An 18,367-nucleotide genomic window follows, 5' to 3' on the forward strand; every position below is an offset into this window, starting at 1 on the left:
TAGCTTACTACAGCCGTACCCTGAGCCCATCTAAAACTTCACACCCTCCATGCACAGCATAAACTCTTCACATATTCCTTTAACTCACAATTTTCTCACACGCTTGCTCAGCTATTTCCTGACAACTCCCACGGGGGTTTTTTTGGTTTGGTTTTGGTTTTGTTTTTTGGTTTTTTTTCCATGCAGTTCAGGTCTTTCTTTGAAACATGAAGTGTCTCAAAAAATTCACACAGAGGAACTGGTTATCAGTGTATAGTCACCTATATACCTGAATGCTCAGGAGGCAAATTCCATGCATGATAGCAGTTTTTGTGTCCCTTATCAGAATAAGGGCAGGGCCTCAGCAATGTTCTGTTTGGGTTACTCAAGACAACAAGCAGGTTTAAAAAACAAACCAAAGTGACCTCTCAAAGCACAGCTCGTCATTTTAAAGCTAGATTAATGATCTCCAGTATAGGGATCAACCCTTTGTTTTATGTTTGCATAATCCATATGGTGGTCTGGCTCTAGGCACTGTCCCAATATGAAGAGCAACAAAAATATTTTTTAAAAGGCTAAGCTATTCCAACTCATAAAATATTATATTTTCAATCCACACTGTGGATTGGTTGTGCTTTGGTTTACTGGCTGCATTTCTCTCAAAGCTTGTGCAGCGAAGCCCACAAAGTAGCTGATTTCACCCCAGATGAGGTCTGTTTGGCCTTTTGGTTCTCCAGCACAAAGCTGCAACATTAGGCTGCAGATCTGCAGATGAAGGAACTGCTGGAATAAGCATTCCAGAGCTATTGAACAACTCTGGATATCAGCCTTCCTGATAAATGCATTGGGAGCAGTAAAGTAAGGCCATGCAGCATGCATCAGTTTATGATACCTGCCAAAATTCCTTAGCCCTTACCAGGGATAAAAAAAAAGGCCATGCCGTTGATTAAAAACACATATTGCTGACAGTGGCAAAGTTATTGAATCATATTTTTAGAGAGAATCGGAGTTTTTCCCTGAGGTCAGTCTTGTGCATCATCAGGAGAGGCGTGCAGGGAAACCCTGTGCAGCACAGAACTGTTTGAATTGGCAGGACGGTAAGTAAATGGCAAGACATTTTCCTCCTTTGTTGATCTCTGTTTCATTGACATTTTCTTTCAGAGGAAGAAAAAAAAAAGTTCTTGGGTTTATGAAGAAATATTTGGAACAAGGAAATCCTGCAAGCGAAAAGAAGTCCTACAACTGGGAAAGGCAAAACACCAGCCAGTGTAACCACAGTGCTGGATTTCCTACGGAGATAACCATCGCTGATGCACAAAGCTCCTGTGTTCCTTCGACTAACGTACTGTAGGTGGAAGCCAAAAACACTGGATAATGGTAAGTTTCACTTTCTACAAAGTCAAAAGCTGTTTTAATAGAAGCATAGCTGCCTTTCTTTTCAGTTCAGCAAGAAAATACTCTCTTTCTCAGAGGCTGACCGAACACCCACGTTGTTCAGAAGTCAGGCAGAGCGCTCCTTGTTAGGCTTGGTCACAACCAGTCTTAGTGCCAAAGCTAGCAAGAGCTGGTATCCTGGGTAGGGATAAAGCTGCAAGTCTTGGTACTAAATGCATCTTTACTGAACATACTGCCAGGAGGATTTTCTCCAGTGAAGAAGAGGGAGGCTTGTCTCTAGTAAATGATGTCTCAGGGGATTAGTACAGCATCTAAGTATGAAGACGCGAGAGACTTCATCCACCTCTCTGTTAGAGGAGAGCTTTTGAAGATTGCACTGATCACTTCTCATATTTAAGGGAAATTTCTAGACGTTGATGGGAAGAATTCAGCATCCCCTATGGACAGTCTAAGACCTTTTAGGAGGCCTTGTACCCCACCACTCTGAAACCTTAACAAGTTCCTCACTTCACACTCCCTCTTTGTTGGTCCACAGCACTATAGCTGCCGAGTTTCTGTGCAGAGGATGCCACCACAGGTAAGACAAGTGTGCTCAGGGCTGAGACAGTAAAAGACGAGGAGATAAGAATGCTGCTGACCTACATATTTATGAAGTATTTCTTCTCTCTATCAGCCTAATATGCAAATATATAGGCATGTCTATGCATTACCACGTAGCTAGTCTCCAGCGTTTGAAGTCTAGATGGCCCTTGAGGCAAGAGTCACGTCATGCAGAACAAAGCACATGTCAACACTAACTGCGTGCCATAATAAACATTCAATCAGTAATGAGACCAAACTGGAGCTGAACAACAAGCTTAACTTTGCTCCTTAGCTTTCACCCCCAAAGAACAAACAGTCTTAGAAGCTACATCCTTATGCGGGCGATAGAAAAGATAAAGAAGCACATTTATGATGTAATTAAGCAAATCACGCCAGCCTCCCAGTAATGAACCTATTTCTAATTATCCTGGAGTCTTCTTATCTTGCATGTGCCGCTTGAACACTTGTTTAAGGTGCTGCCAATGTGTCTGTCATCAGTAGGACAAGGTTGCCAGTAGAAACTTTGCAGCAGAAACCTGAAGACAAGCTTGCATACCTGCCTCTTGGTCTCTAGCACCATGTTCACCCTTGAGAAAACTATTTTAAAAGAAAACCACAGCACAGTTTTGAAAGAGGTCTGGGTGAAAGAAATCAAAAAAGAACTCGGAATCAACGGTTTCATAAGCAACATAAAAGAAGATTCCTTCACCTGTTACTGCTTTAAGAAAAGAAACGTTTTCCAACTTTCAACATCAAACAGCCCCATTGTAAGGTTGTTTTCCGCCTTGATTTGATAGGGGACAGGAGGAATCTTGAAGTTTTTCTTGGAACCCCTTAAGATCCCAAATCCAACCTGCATCTCTTCATATTTTTCAGTGATTCTTTTCACAGAGGTCCTTTTCCAGAAGCCATACTATTTTAAAGTTTACTCCTTGTCCTTCACTGCATTTATATTCCTCACCTTTTTACTGTTCCCACTGTAAATGAAAGTCATGGGTCTTTACATCCCTTTTTAAGAAGATAAGTGCATAAATAACCACCAAAAATGTGCCCCGTGTAAGTCATGTCAGTTATGCAATTAAATATTTTCTCCTTCTCACGATGTGTTTTATTGAGGTATAAATCAGGACTAAAAGGCAATTTAGCACAGACAGGAATTTTATGGAGGGGGGTGCAGATCCCCTGGGCTCGTCTGGAAAATGAGAAACATACTCAGAGATGATACATCTCGCCGGGTGCAAGATTCGCAGGAGCTAGCGAGCACTCTGTCTAGACTGAGATTTAACTTTCTCATTTAAGTCAAGTGAAATAGGACTGTGCTGGATGCAATTGCATAAAACCTTTCTGTGTTGGATTAAGGAGGTTTTTGCAAAGCCCAGTCACACTGAAGAAATTGTGCGGGCAGAATGAAGCGTTGCCAAATCACAGGGAGTAAGCAGGAGCTGAAAGGTAGCAAGCGACTCCCTACATTTAGCAAGGTTTTAGCTGTGCTCACTTTCTTCCACTAAGCAGAAACTTTCCCTTCTCCCTGTTACTAAGGCAGGTAGAGAGGTGCTTGTGGCACACTGCTTTCTTCCAGTCAGGACTCTCAGTTGCAGACCCTCCTCATTTCTCTCTAGGAAAGTATAAATTGAGGTCAAATAAGAAACCTAGGCTTGCTTGCATCCAGAGCGTGCCTGGGATGAGACAGCAGGATTCAGATATAGGTTTTTTTCCCCTTACTCTCAGGAACTGACCAAAACCACTGCCCTGCACTTGGGCCAAAGTGCCCAGCTAGAAGAGTGAAGGGAAGTCTCTGCTCTGCAGTGCTGCCCAGCAGAGGTGAAGTACATATCTCATAGGCCACCAAAGAGAGGAACAGGATCTCTCCATCCTCAATTAGTCAACGGAAAGGGGGCAATCACATTTGTCTCAGTGTCCGCCCATGCAGACATCCCCTCCCGCTATTTCCACCAACTCTGTATTCAGGATTTACAGAAGGAAGTGGTGGTCCTTGGCTATCTTGCTAGCACCAGTGTTTTATTTCTCCAGCCAACCCTCACCCAAAGATCTGGGGCATAAGCATCCACCTCACCTAACAAAGACAATTAGCCTAGGTTGTTTTCTGCACAGTCAATAGAAACTGGTATTAGAGTAATAAGTCTTGGAAATACCTAGCTCTCAGCATCTCAGCTAGGCAGGATAAACTTCAGCCTTCCTGCTCTGAGAAATATAATTTGTACCTAACACTGGTGCCTTCCAAACAACAGCCAATTCAGTTCTGCCCGTGCATCTTAGTGCTTCCATGGTAATGGGGCAAGGGCAACATTTTGTCCTCTGTGCACAACCCAACCCATTTGGCAAAGCCATGCCTATGCCTGGATTCAGGGGAGCTGTGTAACTAAATTAAATTGTCCTCTTAGCTGCTCGTTTGGAGGTAGATGGCAGAGAACAAGGCATAGTGGTTAGTAACAAGCTGAAACAAGTCTGCAGGCTCAGACGGCCCCCAAGCAAGTTCTATTTGAATCAAGTACCTCTTTCCTGATGTACAGCACTTTAAAGCAGACAGCATTAATATTTTATCCTTTTGAGCCTTTCACTGTCCAGCACTGCCAGCTCACGACACATTTTCTGGAGCACAAGACTACAAATACACGCTGGTTTCTAGAGTGCCCTGCCAGCCCCCAGATTTTGCAAGAATCCCAGCATTCAATTATTTTTTGTTTAGAGAAAGCTAAGTTTTTTTTTTTACTCGGCCCTCAGTGCTTTATCTGTTTCTGCAGTTCAGGCAACAAAGCCAACCCCCCTGGTTTGCGCAGGCCGCTGCAGCACAACATGCCCTTCCTGAGCACATCCTCTCCCAAAATGTTATCAGGGATTTTCGCTCCACATGCCCTGATGCTTTGCACTACAGTAAACTGAGCTGCTCTGTGACACTTGTCCAGCAAATCACCCCCGCTCCCCAAACCGCCTGCACAAGATCACTGGCTTCCAGCGGAACACGTACACCCCTGCCTAATTTTTAGGGTTTCCAAACAATAGCTAATCACAGGTTTGGCAGCAGCAGCAGGTTCTGAATCAGGCTTCAGTAATACTGTCTGACCAAAGACTGGCAAGGGGAGAGGCTCCTTGCCAAGGGGGGAGGCAAACTGGGATTAATAACTGTATTAAAACCCACAAAGACTGGGAGGGCTGGAAGAAGTCCATGTAAAGAGGGTGAGAGCTGACAAGAGAGCACAGTACCTTTCAACCGTCTGTTTTGTTTTGTACTTTAAAGGTGCAGTAAAATGTATTTATACCCAATTCCTTAGTTTACAAGGAAAGCAAGTTGCCTTACAGGTTTTAAAAGTGGCCTCAGCTGAGCAGCAGTTCTCCCAGCCTGGATTTTGGGGATTACATCTCACTCCATGAATAATACTTTCATTCATGGGGGCCATAGCTTTCCATCTATAACCTCTACCTCCAGTTGATATAGATGGTTTATTTTCCTCTCCATTGAAATACAGGAAGATGAAGGCCTGAAGTAGCAACTGCCTGAAATATACCCAATTACAGGAATGTTGTGCACAGAGCTTTAAGTCATTAAAAATTACCATGGTGAAGTTTGGGTTTAGTGTCCAGTGAAGCAGCAAGAAAAACAGAGTACCTCATAATGGATCTTGAGGAAAAATACCAAGTGCTTGGATATTTTTTTTTTTTAAGGGGAAAAAAAAGAAAAGGAAAAAAAAGAGAGCGCTTTGGACAGGATTAGAAGTGGAGGCAGAAAATATACAAACTTCTAATGTGTATAGAGAGTTTTGCATGCTTTCCATTTGTTTCCCGTCTGCTGTGCAAGTAGTTCATCAACACACATTGGCCACAGTTTATCTAATACAATCTTTCAAGGAAGCCTGGCCTTGGGAGCAGCTCCTACATTTGCTGTTCTTCAATGCAGCAGTAAGGCCTCAGGGACAACTCCTAAGTGGGAAGTCCATCCCCTGACAATCTCACGCGATAGAGTAGTCCTCAGGAGATGCTGGCAGACAAAGCGTGGAAAAAAGCCAAAGCCCACTCTGTTTTATGCCTGCATCCAACCCAGTAACTCCTAGACTGCAGCCAGGCACAAGTTTAAAGCCAGTTTAGTCCTCCCTCCTTTCCAAGTATGACAAAGTGCAAGTGAGGCACATCTCAAGCTTTAGCCTACTGGAGAGTAATGAGAACCAGAGATACAGAGATTTAGCTGATGTCTGGATTATGGATTAATGCGTCCTTGACCAAATGGAGAAAGTATCACTGATTGACAAGGATGAGTGCAGAAGGGAAAGCTCAGGGACCTGGATGACATTTTCATCAGCTGTTGAGTAACCTGGTATTTAAAGGCTGGGCTGTTCCAGTTTCAGTGACTCCTCGTACAATTGTTTAATATTACCTTGCCCAATTAAAGACAGCCTCTAGTCATTACGTTCCACCATTGTGTAGGGTTACTACAGTGTGTATGTAGATCACTAGGATTCATGTAAGAAGCAGCCAAAGTAAACACTCTTTACAGCAATATATACCATTTTTTTGGATGGCTGTTTTACATAAACCCCTATTGCATGACCACCATTACTATTCAGTTGGAGAAGGGGGGATCCAGAATAGCAAACTAAACACAGATACATACGAAAGGGCTGGAATAGATCAGTGCTAACATTTAATGCTCGGAACCAATGTTTTCATGGTCAGCAGCAGTCAGACACAGGAGGGAAGTCAGGGAGAAACCCCTTTTGCTTTTTTCGATTTTGACCTGGCTGAAGCCATTAGCGCTGTATAGCACGAAGGGAAAACCAGAACAAAACCAAACCCCTTCCTTTCACAGTTTCTCTAACCTAATCCAAGCCAGACACACTCCGATTTTCACAAGAAAGACGGATCTCTAACACACCCAGCAAAGAACGAAGCCGAGTGCAGTGAGGCAGGCCACCCTGAGAGCCGCCTGCGTGTGAGCAGGCCCATGCAGGTTAACGGGGCCAGCCCCAACACCTGCAGGCTAGGCTCAGACTCAGGGTAAACATTTGCCTTTCAAAACAAAAACAAATGAAAGGCTTTGGGTTGCCCCAAATGAACATAAATATTTTCCTCTAGGAATTCTTCTGTTTTGGTTTTTTTTTCTTTTTAAACTAACAAAGAGCAGGCTAGAAGTGAAGGGGCTCTCTGAAAATACCTTAAAGCTTTATTTGCTTTAATCCTGAAGCAAGAGGATCTAGCATCTACTTAAGTCCCATGAATACATGCATTTCTTATCAGCAGCATTAGAATGCCATTAAAGAACATAAATTCCCCAGTCTGCTAACAAATTATACTGTCTTTGCTCACAATGTCTGTTCATTTCCCAGAATATTTTTAAGAAGCCTTATTTCATTTTATTCTCCTTCTCTCTTCCCTCATTCATGACATTTCCTTATGCTCATGATTATTTATTTGGCATAGCATTTTGTCGTAAAAGAACAGCCAAGCCCTGTGTGCATACATAGCACATAATTTCCACTTTAAGAGAGCTGGGGTTTGTAATTTGTAGATGGTGCAAAAAAACTCACTTAAAGGGTGAATAACCTCAGGCCTAGAAAAGTTGAGAGGTGTTATCTGCGTATGGCTTTTGGTGAGTCAAATCAAAGTCATCTCATCACCTTCAAATTTTGACAACTTTTGCACTTGACCCTAATCCCAACATTACAACTTGAGCTTCTCTGTGCTATTGAGCCTGAAAAAAACGTCTTGACTGTACACAGCTGGCCTGCTTGAGGGGACTGCCATGCCACCAGCAGTTGCACCCCAAGCCTGCTCAAGGGGAGATAGGAACCACATAAGGTAGCTTGTCTCGGGCTCTCTGCTTGAGAGCTTAGAGGCAGCCCCAGCTCCATAGCATTCCCCCAGACCCTGGTTGACTTTTTTCATGGTTGAGCCCAAAGCCATTTGCAAGGAGCAGAAAGACTTACTCTTTTCACTGGGTTGCAGAGCTCGCCTCCCTGTTATGAGCACACCATCCTTGCCCAGGCCATGCAGCAGAGAGATGCACCCTTCCCTCCATCACACGAGCAAAGAAGGACGGCAGCAACGTGGGCTGTTCCTGCCTGCCTACAGCTATGTAAACCCTAGCTGCTACTGATACCTAGAAATGGAACCAGTGGCTGCTTCCTTCCCAGTTAATGAAGCATTTGAGCTACAGCCATTGTTTATTCAAGGACCTAATAAGAGATGACTGTGGCTATTTTCTACTTAACATCATTAGTCAAACACAAATTGATTGCAGATGGAGAACAGCCATTGTGTTTTATTACCAATGATTTGTTTCCTGGCATTTAAGGGCAGATGTACAGGTTGGCAGATCTGTTCCCTCAGGCTGTAGATGCTGTAAGGTGTGGCTGCACTCTGTGTTTACAAGCTATTATCACAGCTCATCGTTGGCTTTTTCGACTCCAGGCATGTCAGGGAGACCTAAAGGCTCTGTGCGAGGGAACGCAAGAGGCGCTTGGTTTGCCTGCTATCAGCCAAAGATTGCTGACATGCTTTAACAATCTCTTAATAGAAAAGCTATCCACCACAGGCAATCAGTACTTGCTTTCAACAGAAGTCAGCAGCCTTGAACAGAGATGAGCAAAAAGGAACGTAAGTGGCCTTTATACGTTTTAAGTCTTTCAAGAGAAACGCAAAAGATAGCCCCAACCCACAAAGTTTAATTCAGCTGGGTCTTGGCTGCTCCCCCTATGCTGCGCCAGACCAGACCTGTGGAACTACTCCTGCAATAACCAGGATGCAAGCTTGAACTCTGTCAGGCCCATCTTTCTGCATTAATACTGAAATGCATGCAAGACCTCACTCAAAATTTTCATCTGGTGCCTACTAAAAATGAGACCGAGCTAATTAAAACAAGCAGTGGGTGTTCTATCAAGCAAACATCTTCAGAAATCTTCACTGGCTCCCAGAACGTAGTGGGAAACAGTGCAAAATACCACTGCTGAAAATCTTCTCTGGAGCTTGTCTCAGATTTCTTTGCCATCAGATTTCCCTGTTCTCTGGCTTTTCCCCTTTGCTACTCAAACAGCAGGTGCCCCAGGTTCCCATTCTGCAAGGTACGGCATACCCTCCATTTACAAGGACAAACGGCAAATCACAGCACTGGTAGGGCCTGATTCTCAGCATTTAACTATACGGTATATATACAGCTATTGTAAGAAGTTACTGGCAGATCTCTCTTACAGTGTGCTTTCACCATCTGACAGAGCCTCCCTACCCAGCCTGACACAGGAACCACTCACTGGATTTGGTACAACTAACTGTCCATCTAATCCATGTGCTGGTTTTGATGTAAAACCAGCTGCCTTGCTAAGATACAAATAATCCAGCAATTTCACCAAAGGAGAAGCTTGTCCTTAACCTCCATCGGTTACACGTCAGTTAATGCCTCAAGTCTGAAAATTTATAGCCCTTCCAGTGGCTTCTAAACCACACCTACCATAAAGCCATCAAATACCTGCTGGTACCCAGATTACCACTGGGACAGATAAACTCGACTGAAGCAGACTAACAGATCCTCCTTCCAGACTCCCCGTGGTCCACGTCACCAATCGCTACCCTGAACTTTGCCATCCTTGCTCCCCATGGCCATCCACAAAGTCATACCTTCATAAAGCCCAGAGATGGCAAAGGTGTACTTACCTATTTCTTTACCTTTTTTTCCCCCCAACAGAAAATTTCAGGGAAAACGTTTTCAGACAGGTACTGAGTCCAGTTGCAAAATGCTTTCCATAGTGCCATACACAGCAGCTGATGTAGTTAATGCCTGACAGAGATTGTAATATTTTAAATACAAAGCTCAATGTTCTTCTGACCCTCCCTAATATTATGTTACATTTCAGCCAAACACCTGATTGATGACCCAAATTCAGATCAGATTTGCAGCAGGTGGTATGCAGGGCATGTTTTCCAGCAAATCTAGTTAGCCCAACTAAATCCCCCAGATTTTTCTTTCACATGGCTATTATCTATCCAGTGCAATGGTGAATATCAAGTGCCATAGCGGGAATTTTTTCACTTGTGAACCATTTTGTATTATTTCTCAATAATAAGCAGCATAAATAAATTCTTATTTCTCAAGACTAAAAAGTTTATCTGATGTCACAATCTACACAATTTGGTACCATTAACGAATCTGTTAGCGCTGCCTCCTGTGTCAGCTTGTACAATGGTGTGTCATTTGTAAGCTTGTTCAATAGTATTACAATCAACTTGTAAATTCAGATTTCATGAGAGACAGTTTTTGTTATTAAGCAGCAGGACTGCTGGCAGCATTGAGTATGTTGTTGTGTGCAATTGTGTGTGGTGTTTTGTGCAATATCATCTGCAAGACTTTGTTTTAGATCATCCCCCCCATCTTCCCCAAAATGTGACTAGACTCTCTAAGGGTGAGAATAGATTTTACAGCAGATGATTGAGACCTAAAACTTCATGGGGCCTCAAAATAAAACTCCATCTGTAAAGAAAGAATCAAGAATCAGCTGCAAATACAGTAAGATTAATGTATTAATCATCTGCTGGCATGGCACACTCTGGGAAAGAGGCTAATTAAAAGGGATTTGTGGAAGGTCATCTAGGATTACCTTCTACTAAGAGCAGTGGCAAGATATCTAGGTTATCAGTGATTTTTGAAAGTTCTAATTAAGGTTCTAGAAAACAGAAGTTGTACCAAGAAATTGCATCCTCCAACTTCATCTACACTGGAAATATGCTCTTCATGTTACTTCAGCAAGCATTTATGGCTTTAGGAAACTTGGAAGAGCAAAGACTGGAGCTCTATTCTCTCTATACCCTAAATCCTCTTCCCATAAACTACTGGTGTAATGACTTCCATTTACATCAGTGACATGGCCTGATGAGTAAAGATCTGCTGATTTTATCAGCTGAAGCATGTGACATAGGACTTGTTTCCTAGCAAATTAAACTGTCAACCAAATTAGGGAGCTGAAATCCCAGCTCTGCTCTTCTGATGGCAGCAGGTATGAATTTTGCCCAAACACATGGTCTCAAGTTTTTAAAAAGAAAACAGAGAATGAGTCTGAGGACACCTCCTTTTCCATCTCTTGCCCATTTGGAGGCACTGCTGTGCACTTCAGAAACAGGTGTTTCATACGCCTGGTCTTACTGGCTACCAAGAAAAGCTAGCTCTTTCCTTGCATGCAGGGAAGGAAAGAGTTCACTTACAAAACATCCCTACGCATGATCAAAATTGTGTCTAACAACAGAGGCAGATGCAGATACATGTGTTTTCAGAAGTAGGTGTCCTTCAGAGTGCCAGTTGTAAGAAAAGATACAGACTGTGTCACTGAGGGGGAAGCTCCTGTGAAAAGAGCTCGGGTGCTCCCTCAAGCCAGTCCCAGTCAATCACAAGTGACAGCGTCCGTGCAGGAAAGCTGCGTTCCCACACTTGGGACCATCACGGGACCTCCTGCCTTGGCTTCAGAGCAAAAGAAGCTGCATTGTCAGGGCCACCCCAGCCAACATTGCAGCTAAGGAGCAGTGAGGGGTGGTACAGAAGAGTAAATTCAACAGCTAATCCTTACAGAAAACACAAACTGTCATGACAGAGCCTCCGGTTTGGAAATGTAAGTGTCTTATATCCCGGAGCCAGAAAGAGTAGGAAACCTTCCTTACAGAAGCGGCAAGAAAGAAGACAAAGAACCCTTTATCTTTGCTCAGTAACAGCCAGGAGGAGAGATACTTCATGGTGTTGTAATGCCCTGAGAGAGCAAAAGTAGCTTCGTGCACAGATGTGGTTTGGTGGGATGAATGATGTTGTGCAGTTAATTTATATTTTGAATTAGTGAAGAATGATGACTAGAGAGGGTCATCAGCCCTGAAGTTCAGATCCAGGTTTGAAACAGCTCCAAGCATTTCAGAACGCAGGGTGATGGGCATGGGGCTTGGGTTTTGCTTCAGGTCACTGGAGCGACATGATTTAGCTCTGGAACCATCCCTGAATTTGTCTAGATTCATGGCCTTGGCTTGGACCCATTAGTGGTAACAACTGTGAGAGAAAGCGCAAAGAAGGAAGAAAAGATAAAATAATGGCATAAATTCCAGTAGCTCCTGGAAAAAATACATTTGACCTTTATTATATACTGACTTCTAACTCTGATGCTTAGCTCTGGGCTTTGCTTTTAAAATATTGTCCCTGGCAGAATGGAGTCCGAAGAGAAAATAGACTCTGGAAAAAGTGTGAGACTCTGGGGAGACAGTTATTTACTGGCAGTTTCACAACCGCCCCTGTACTTCTAATGAAATTTCATTTGTCAAATTCAGTGCAAGTTGGTGACAAGCCAAGCTTATTCTGCCTGCCTTTTAGCTTAGAAACATCCTTTTGGTCTCCTGCTCCCAAGCAGTGCCTTTATTTCATTTAAGAAAAAAAGAGTTGCAGCTTGTAGTTAAAAAGCCAGTCTCAAGCTCTCATGGACATGAATTCTTATTTTAATATGAAAAAGGAGTTAGAATTTTGAACTAGTGTTAACACCATGCGTAGTAAAACATGCTCCTCACCAACAGTACTTCAAAGGGAAATATATTCAGCTTTGGCAAAAAAAACCCCCACAACCAGTTGTGTTTTTATATGGACTCACCACTGTCTGGGATGAGGCCACCTAACAGGAGTCTGGACTCAGCATCCTTCCAATATAGGATGAAATCCATAGCTTCTAAAGAGGGGAATGGATCTTACTTCTTACTGACATTTTTTAATATGTGAGGCCTGGTTTGTGTGCATAGCTTGCGTTACATTCCATTGGTGGGTAAAACAGCTAAGGTATTTTGACTTCTCCTGGTTAAAATACTACTTTAAGCCCATTGAAAGGTTTTGCATGCTTAGGTTTTAGGATAGAGTTGTCAACAGAAAGAGTCACAGGTTTTGTTTGGTTTTATGGAAAAGGAGAATTAAAAAAAAAAAAAAAGAGTTAGCACAAATGAACTGATCACACTTCCCCCATTGTTCAGGAAAAAAAAAAAAAGAAGAAAAAAAAGACAGTGATTTATTTTAGACAGCCTGAATAGCTGGAGACAGAGAGCTGAAATATGGCAAGGAAATTGCCACCCTAAACAAGTTCCTTTGAGCAATTTGATGATTTTTTTCTTTCTTTCTGCCTGAGTTATGAGTCCTTGGAATGCACATACCATTGATTTGCCTGGTAATTTGCACAAACAGCTCTTCCTGAGGTCCTAAAGCCACTGTATATCCCAGAGTGGAAATATTAACATGAAACAGAGAAATAGAGTATGACTGTTTGCCGGAGTCAGGCTACCTAACCTTGTAAATGGACATGAGTACCTCTGCCTTCTCCTGTGACCGAAAAGCATATCCATTCTGCGACTAAAACACATGTGCTGTCATGGAGACAGCAGTGAACATGAGGAGATATATATATGCCCACCTGCCCTTTGCTGAGGCTTGAAACTTCTGTTCTAAACTACCCAAATTCTCATGGAAGCCTCATTGCTGTGGTATCAAACACCTCCTGGCTGCACATCAGGCGGTGTGACCATCTCTATCATGTGGGGTCCCTTCTCCCCAACAGAAATGTTGTTTGTGCAATGATCTATTTTCTTTTCGTAAAGAGGTTTGTTTGCTTTTCCCTCTAAAACATAAATATAACCATAATTATAAACAGACAAACACCACAGTTTGATGGGATGAGATTTGTGTGGGTGGATTAGGTGCCTAATTGCCATGTTCTGCACAAAGCCTGTGGTTTGCACCCTGCGCACCCAGACCTCAGCCTTTAGACACTGAAACTCGTTTTTTCTTTCATTCACCTCCAAACTGCTTTGTGCCTAATACATGTTAAATATTGATCTTACAGCAGGCTTGTTCATGACAACCACCCAAAACGCATTTTCAAGAGGAGGCTAGAAGAACTATGCCTCTCTTTTATGAAAAGGCTAAATCTTATTTCTGGGACACCAGAAGCGAGGCCTCAAACTTTTCTTTGCCTGATGTGAGACAGGTGCTTGACAATGGTTTCTCAAACTCCTAGGAGGCCACCTTAGCCACTAAGTTACATGTTATCCTGGAGTGGTCCTCCCACTGCCTCACCAGATGGACTCATTCCACTCTGCTCCCTCACCTAAACTGGGACAGAGATAACACATGAAGTGAGAGGGCAGACCAGTAACCCAGCGAGCTGGATGCTCACCTGGGATGTAGAATCTGGGCATCAAGCTGCCTTCCAGCAAACATTCAATTACATCAGAGATGCCCACCAAGTCCCAGCAGGGAGTAAGAGACCCAGACTTTAGGATCTCTCTTCTTTCATCCAGTTTGTCGTCTTCCCCAGGGAAGAGAGGGCAGACTCCCTTCAAACTCTTCCTCTAATACCTTGCCAGTCTCAGAGGCCAGGGGGGTGACCCACTGTGGTTGGCACTGCTCACAGCCTCCATCCTGGGGATGTACCACCAGTGTCCTCTCATCTCCATGCCTACCTCCTCCTACAGCGGCGCAGTTCTCAAACGGAGGGTCTGCTCTTACCTTTCAGGGCACACGGTGGGCACCCTGATTTTTAGCAGTAGTGGATTAAGTTCAGTGACTCACACAACTCAGCCCCCTGTCTAATTTGAATTTAATCTTAGAAAACTAGGGCTAAACGAGACCTCATGAGATCATCTAATATCATTTTTGTCCAGGGGGCAGGGTCTGATATCCCTACGCCAACCCCAACACATTTATCTAACATGCTCTGGAAAGCATAGGAGAAAGGAGAGCCCATAACCATGTTCAGATACCTGCATCAGTACTTTATACTCCCAGAATTTATCTTTTTTGTCTTACAGTCAACTAACTAATCCTTGCTTCAAATTTGTTTTCTTCCTCTCCCACCATGTGTGAAAGAAAATATTAACTTGGTCTAGAAACACTGAAATTGAATTTCAAAGTAAAATCTTCCCATTGAAGCTAGTAGTTAGTAGACAATTTTGCAAAGAAAAATAAAAGGGAATTGCTAAAAAAAAGTCATCTCTTAATGCTGTGTCACTGTATATGGGGCCTCCTTTTGGAGCTTTGCTGTGGATGTGGCAGCTCTGTTTATTTTGAAAGGATAAGTTAAGCAGTCACTCAAGGATGGGTAGGAAAAGCCTGAGGCTGGAGATTACCATGTAGCTTTCTAATTAGACTGGAATGAAAATAGGTCGAAATCCATTGAGTATACAAAATACGCTTGCATACTTAGTAATTGATAATAATTATGGTTCCTTATAACAACAGTAAATGCCTAGTTGTTATTTTGTAACCTAAGGCAAATGAGTAGGGTATTTGTTTTACTTAAGCTGACAAACTTGTAAAAGAGGCCACCGCAATGACATTCCAGAGCACAGGGAGAGCTGTCATTTTATCTGCTGGCTGGTAAAAAAAAATATATGATTTCATAATGTTATCCTACTGAATACTTGAGGAATTGCACATCTTGCTTGCTGGAAGGATCCAAGAAACTAAACATTAGTTGAACAGTCTAACTCGGTCCTACCTCAGCGCAGTATAAATAGTCATGTACACCAGCAGCAACAGAAGAATGAGCTTGAGAAACTGATGGAAAAGTCTGACCCTCATTTCCTTACACAGAAGAAATCGCATAAAAGCAATCAAGCTGAGATTCAAAATACTTGAATACAGACACAAACTGTATGATGAACATGTGTTAACTGTCAGCCGAAAAGTACCTAAAAGTCCATCCTACTTATCTAGGGAGGGAATGGGAAAAAACATGTGGACATTTTATATAATGGATGATTGTTAAATGCTGACCTTTTTTGTTGGGTTCTGATTTTAATGGCCAGAAGTCAATTATGCAGGAAGAGGAGAGATTTTCAGCTGCATGAATAGAATTTATGCAAAAGTGCTACCAAACCCATCAGTCCGGTAACACGTAGAAAAGTAGAGATTTGCAAGAAGATGTATGTTGAAAGCATTACAGCAACCAGACATATTCCCTTGTGTTTAGTTCTGAAAGTCAGCTACCAATGCAGCCTATGTAAATGTACAATAGGAAAAAATAGCACTACAGGGACCAATACAGTTTGGTAAACTTGTCAAACTGATTCTTAAATCGATCAACAAAATGTCTATTTGTACGTGTGTGCACCTGGGGGAGGGTGTGCGTGTGCACCTAGTCTCCTAAGGAAATGGAAGCTTAAGGGATAACACTCTGTGCGTGTACATGTATATATTTCTTAGAAAAGTTAATTGTGTGCATGGATGACCATTTATCTGAACTTAAAAAACTCATGACTCGACTTCCAGGGAGCCAAGGCTGGTAGCTCATCCAGAGTCTAGTGAGATGAAATTCCAAATTGCCTGTGAAGTCCCTGATGTACGTAAAGCAATACAACCACGAAAACCATCTCTTTGCAATGCAGAAATCCCGTTTGTAGCAGTTATGCAGCTGCAAGTTGATTTTGCATATTGAAAATGTCGGGGATTTGTCAGGGACTTTGCAAAAGCAGATGATCTATCTGCACATAGGAGTACCCCTGCACACCTCATGAGCCAGCTTCTTTCTGCACTTCTGGTATTTGGGATTAAACTCTGGCAACAGATGTGGTTTGCAGGTCTGGGAGATATTTAATTTATGGGCATTCTCAAAGCAAACTGCCCAGATTTTCAAAGATTTGGAAGATTCATATGTATTTAAAAATAATTTATTGCATTTCTGTGGATGAGTTCCAGATATTATGGTATCCTGCAAATGTTTCTAGCTACCTTCCTTATGGCAGCCTGGATTTTAGACAAGGTCTTATTCACAACAGGCCTAGGTTCTTTACAGTATTACCTGAGAAAGCAAGAACTGAACTGTTTTGCTAGGTAGTGGGACAGAGCCTTAATCTTGTTTTGCTAATGAGAATTAATAAACTCCTTCAGCTGTAAGCAAAGCTATGATGAGTAATAAACATGAAGTTTTTAGTCTTCTAGTGGATGTGTTTACAGTGGTGGACACTCATAAAAAGATTGGCCTAGAGGAATGAGAGGTGCCAGCAGTCCAAGTGCTCCCTGGAAGAGGGAGAAGGAGATCAAGAGCTTACTTTTCTTTACATGTTTTGAAAAACAAAAAACAAACAACAAACAAAAACAAACAAAAAACCCCAAACCCACAAACAAACCTCAGTTATTATAGAGGTTTTATTCTCTGTCATTTAGAAATGCAGGAAAATATGTTTAAAATCTTAAAAACCAAAGGGAATAAAACACTTTCACACAACATCTGTACTCTTCACAACTGGAAATGGGGTACTTCCTCAGACTTAGAAACCCCACAGCTTCACCCTCCTTTTGTGCATTAGAGAAAAATGAGACAAATTAGGTAGAAATACCCCAAAATAGAAGCATGTTGTTTCTCTTCCCAGAAACTAAAAAATTACATTGAAATAAAGGTCATCTGGCTTTCTTTTAAAATTCTGCCAGCAAAACTTAAACAATTTCATGTAGAAAACATGGGGATTTTTTCAATCTGCCTCAGTATTTTTACCTGCAGTATACAGATCATTCTGAATACACAAAACTTTTTTGCCATTGTGTCACTATCCTCAGGATACTACGTTAACTTGATTTCATATACCAACAATCTGATACACCGCAGTCACTAGCTAGGCTCTCATAAGGAGCTATATGAATGCTATTTCCCATCCTATCTGCCTGCATTTTCAATATAAGGGGACAACGTTAGTAGGAAATACAATATTCATAGATATAGCATGGAGCAGAAGGAAAAGAGGAAATACTTTACTCTGTTGTCTTAAAGGCTTCCTTCAATAATGAAGTAGGAAATAGGTAATTTCTATAAGGTTAATTTAGCTCACAGAAAAATATCTTAAAATATACAAGATTAAACAGTTTTGTGTCCTAAAGTAGCAGTCATTTATAAATCTGCATAGAGGAACAACACAATACGGATATATTCCCAAAACTATGTAGCAGTTGGATATGAGTGGTTCATATTCTGGGGGAAATGAAGGCTTGCCATTCTAAAAACACCTGCAGAGGCAAGAGGAAGTTCCCAAGTTCCTTAATACTCTTTTTTTTTTGCTAGGTGAATTGCAATTCTAAAACACTTTTTGAAGAAGCATGAGAAGGTAGGGAACAACGACTTTCAGCAAAAAAATTCTTAGCTTTAAAGAAAACCTAGAGGGAAAATGGTGACCATCTTGATGTTTCCAGATCTTCCTTTGTTCTGTCACCCAGAAGGGGATCAGGTTAAATTTCTCCACATCCATTTACTGCTTTTTAAATGCTGAACTAGAATGATGGAAAGATTCATAGGTGCAACTTTTGGAAAAGGGGCAAGGAGGACAATTTTTTCTCAGTAGCCACCCAGAAGCCCATCCCATCAAGGACTAGAGAGAGCTTCTGACCAGAAACAGCTGTGTAAACTCCATCTGATTTTTG

General features: G+C 42.2%; 1 protein-coding gene across 1 annotated transcript in view; it reads left to right on the top strand.

Annotated features, from left to right (window-relative positions):
* Positions 1-1,026: 1,026 nt before the first annotated feature.
* The window catches only part of NEDD9 (neural precursor cell expressed, developmentally down-regulated 9), a 75,185-nt gene continuing 57,844 nt past the window's right edge, over positions 1,027-18,367 (top strand). The window contains exon 1 of the mRNA XM_075052203.1: positions 1,027-1,356. Within this exon, the coding sequence (XP_074908304.1) occupies positions 1,354-1,356 (3 nt within the window). The 5' untranslated portion in view covers positions 1,027-1,353. The remainder of the gene's footprint in view (positions 1,357-18,367) is intronic.

Source organism: Buteo buteo, chromosome 20, assembly GCF_964188355.1.
Source record: "Buteo buteo chromosome 20, bButBut1.hap1.1, whole genome shotgun sequence".
In the NCBI taxonomy this organism is placed as follows: domain Eukaryota; kingdom Metazoa; phylum Chordata; class Aves; order Accipitriformes; family Accipitridae; genus Buteo; species Buteo buteo.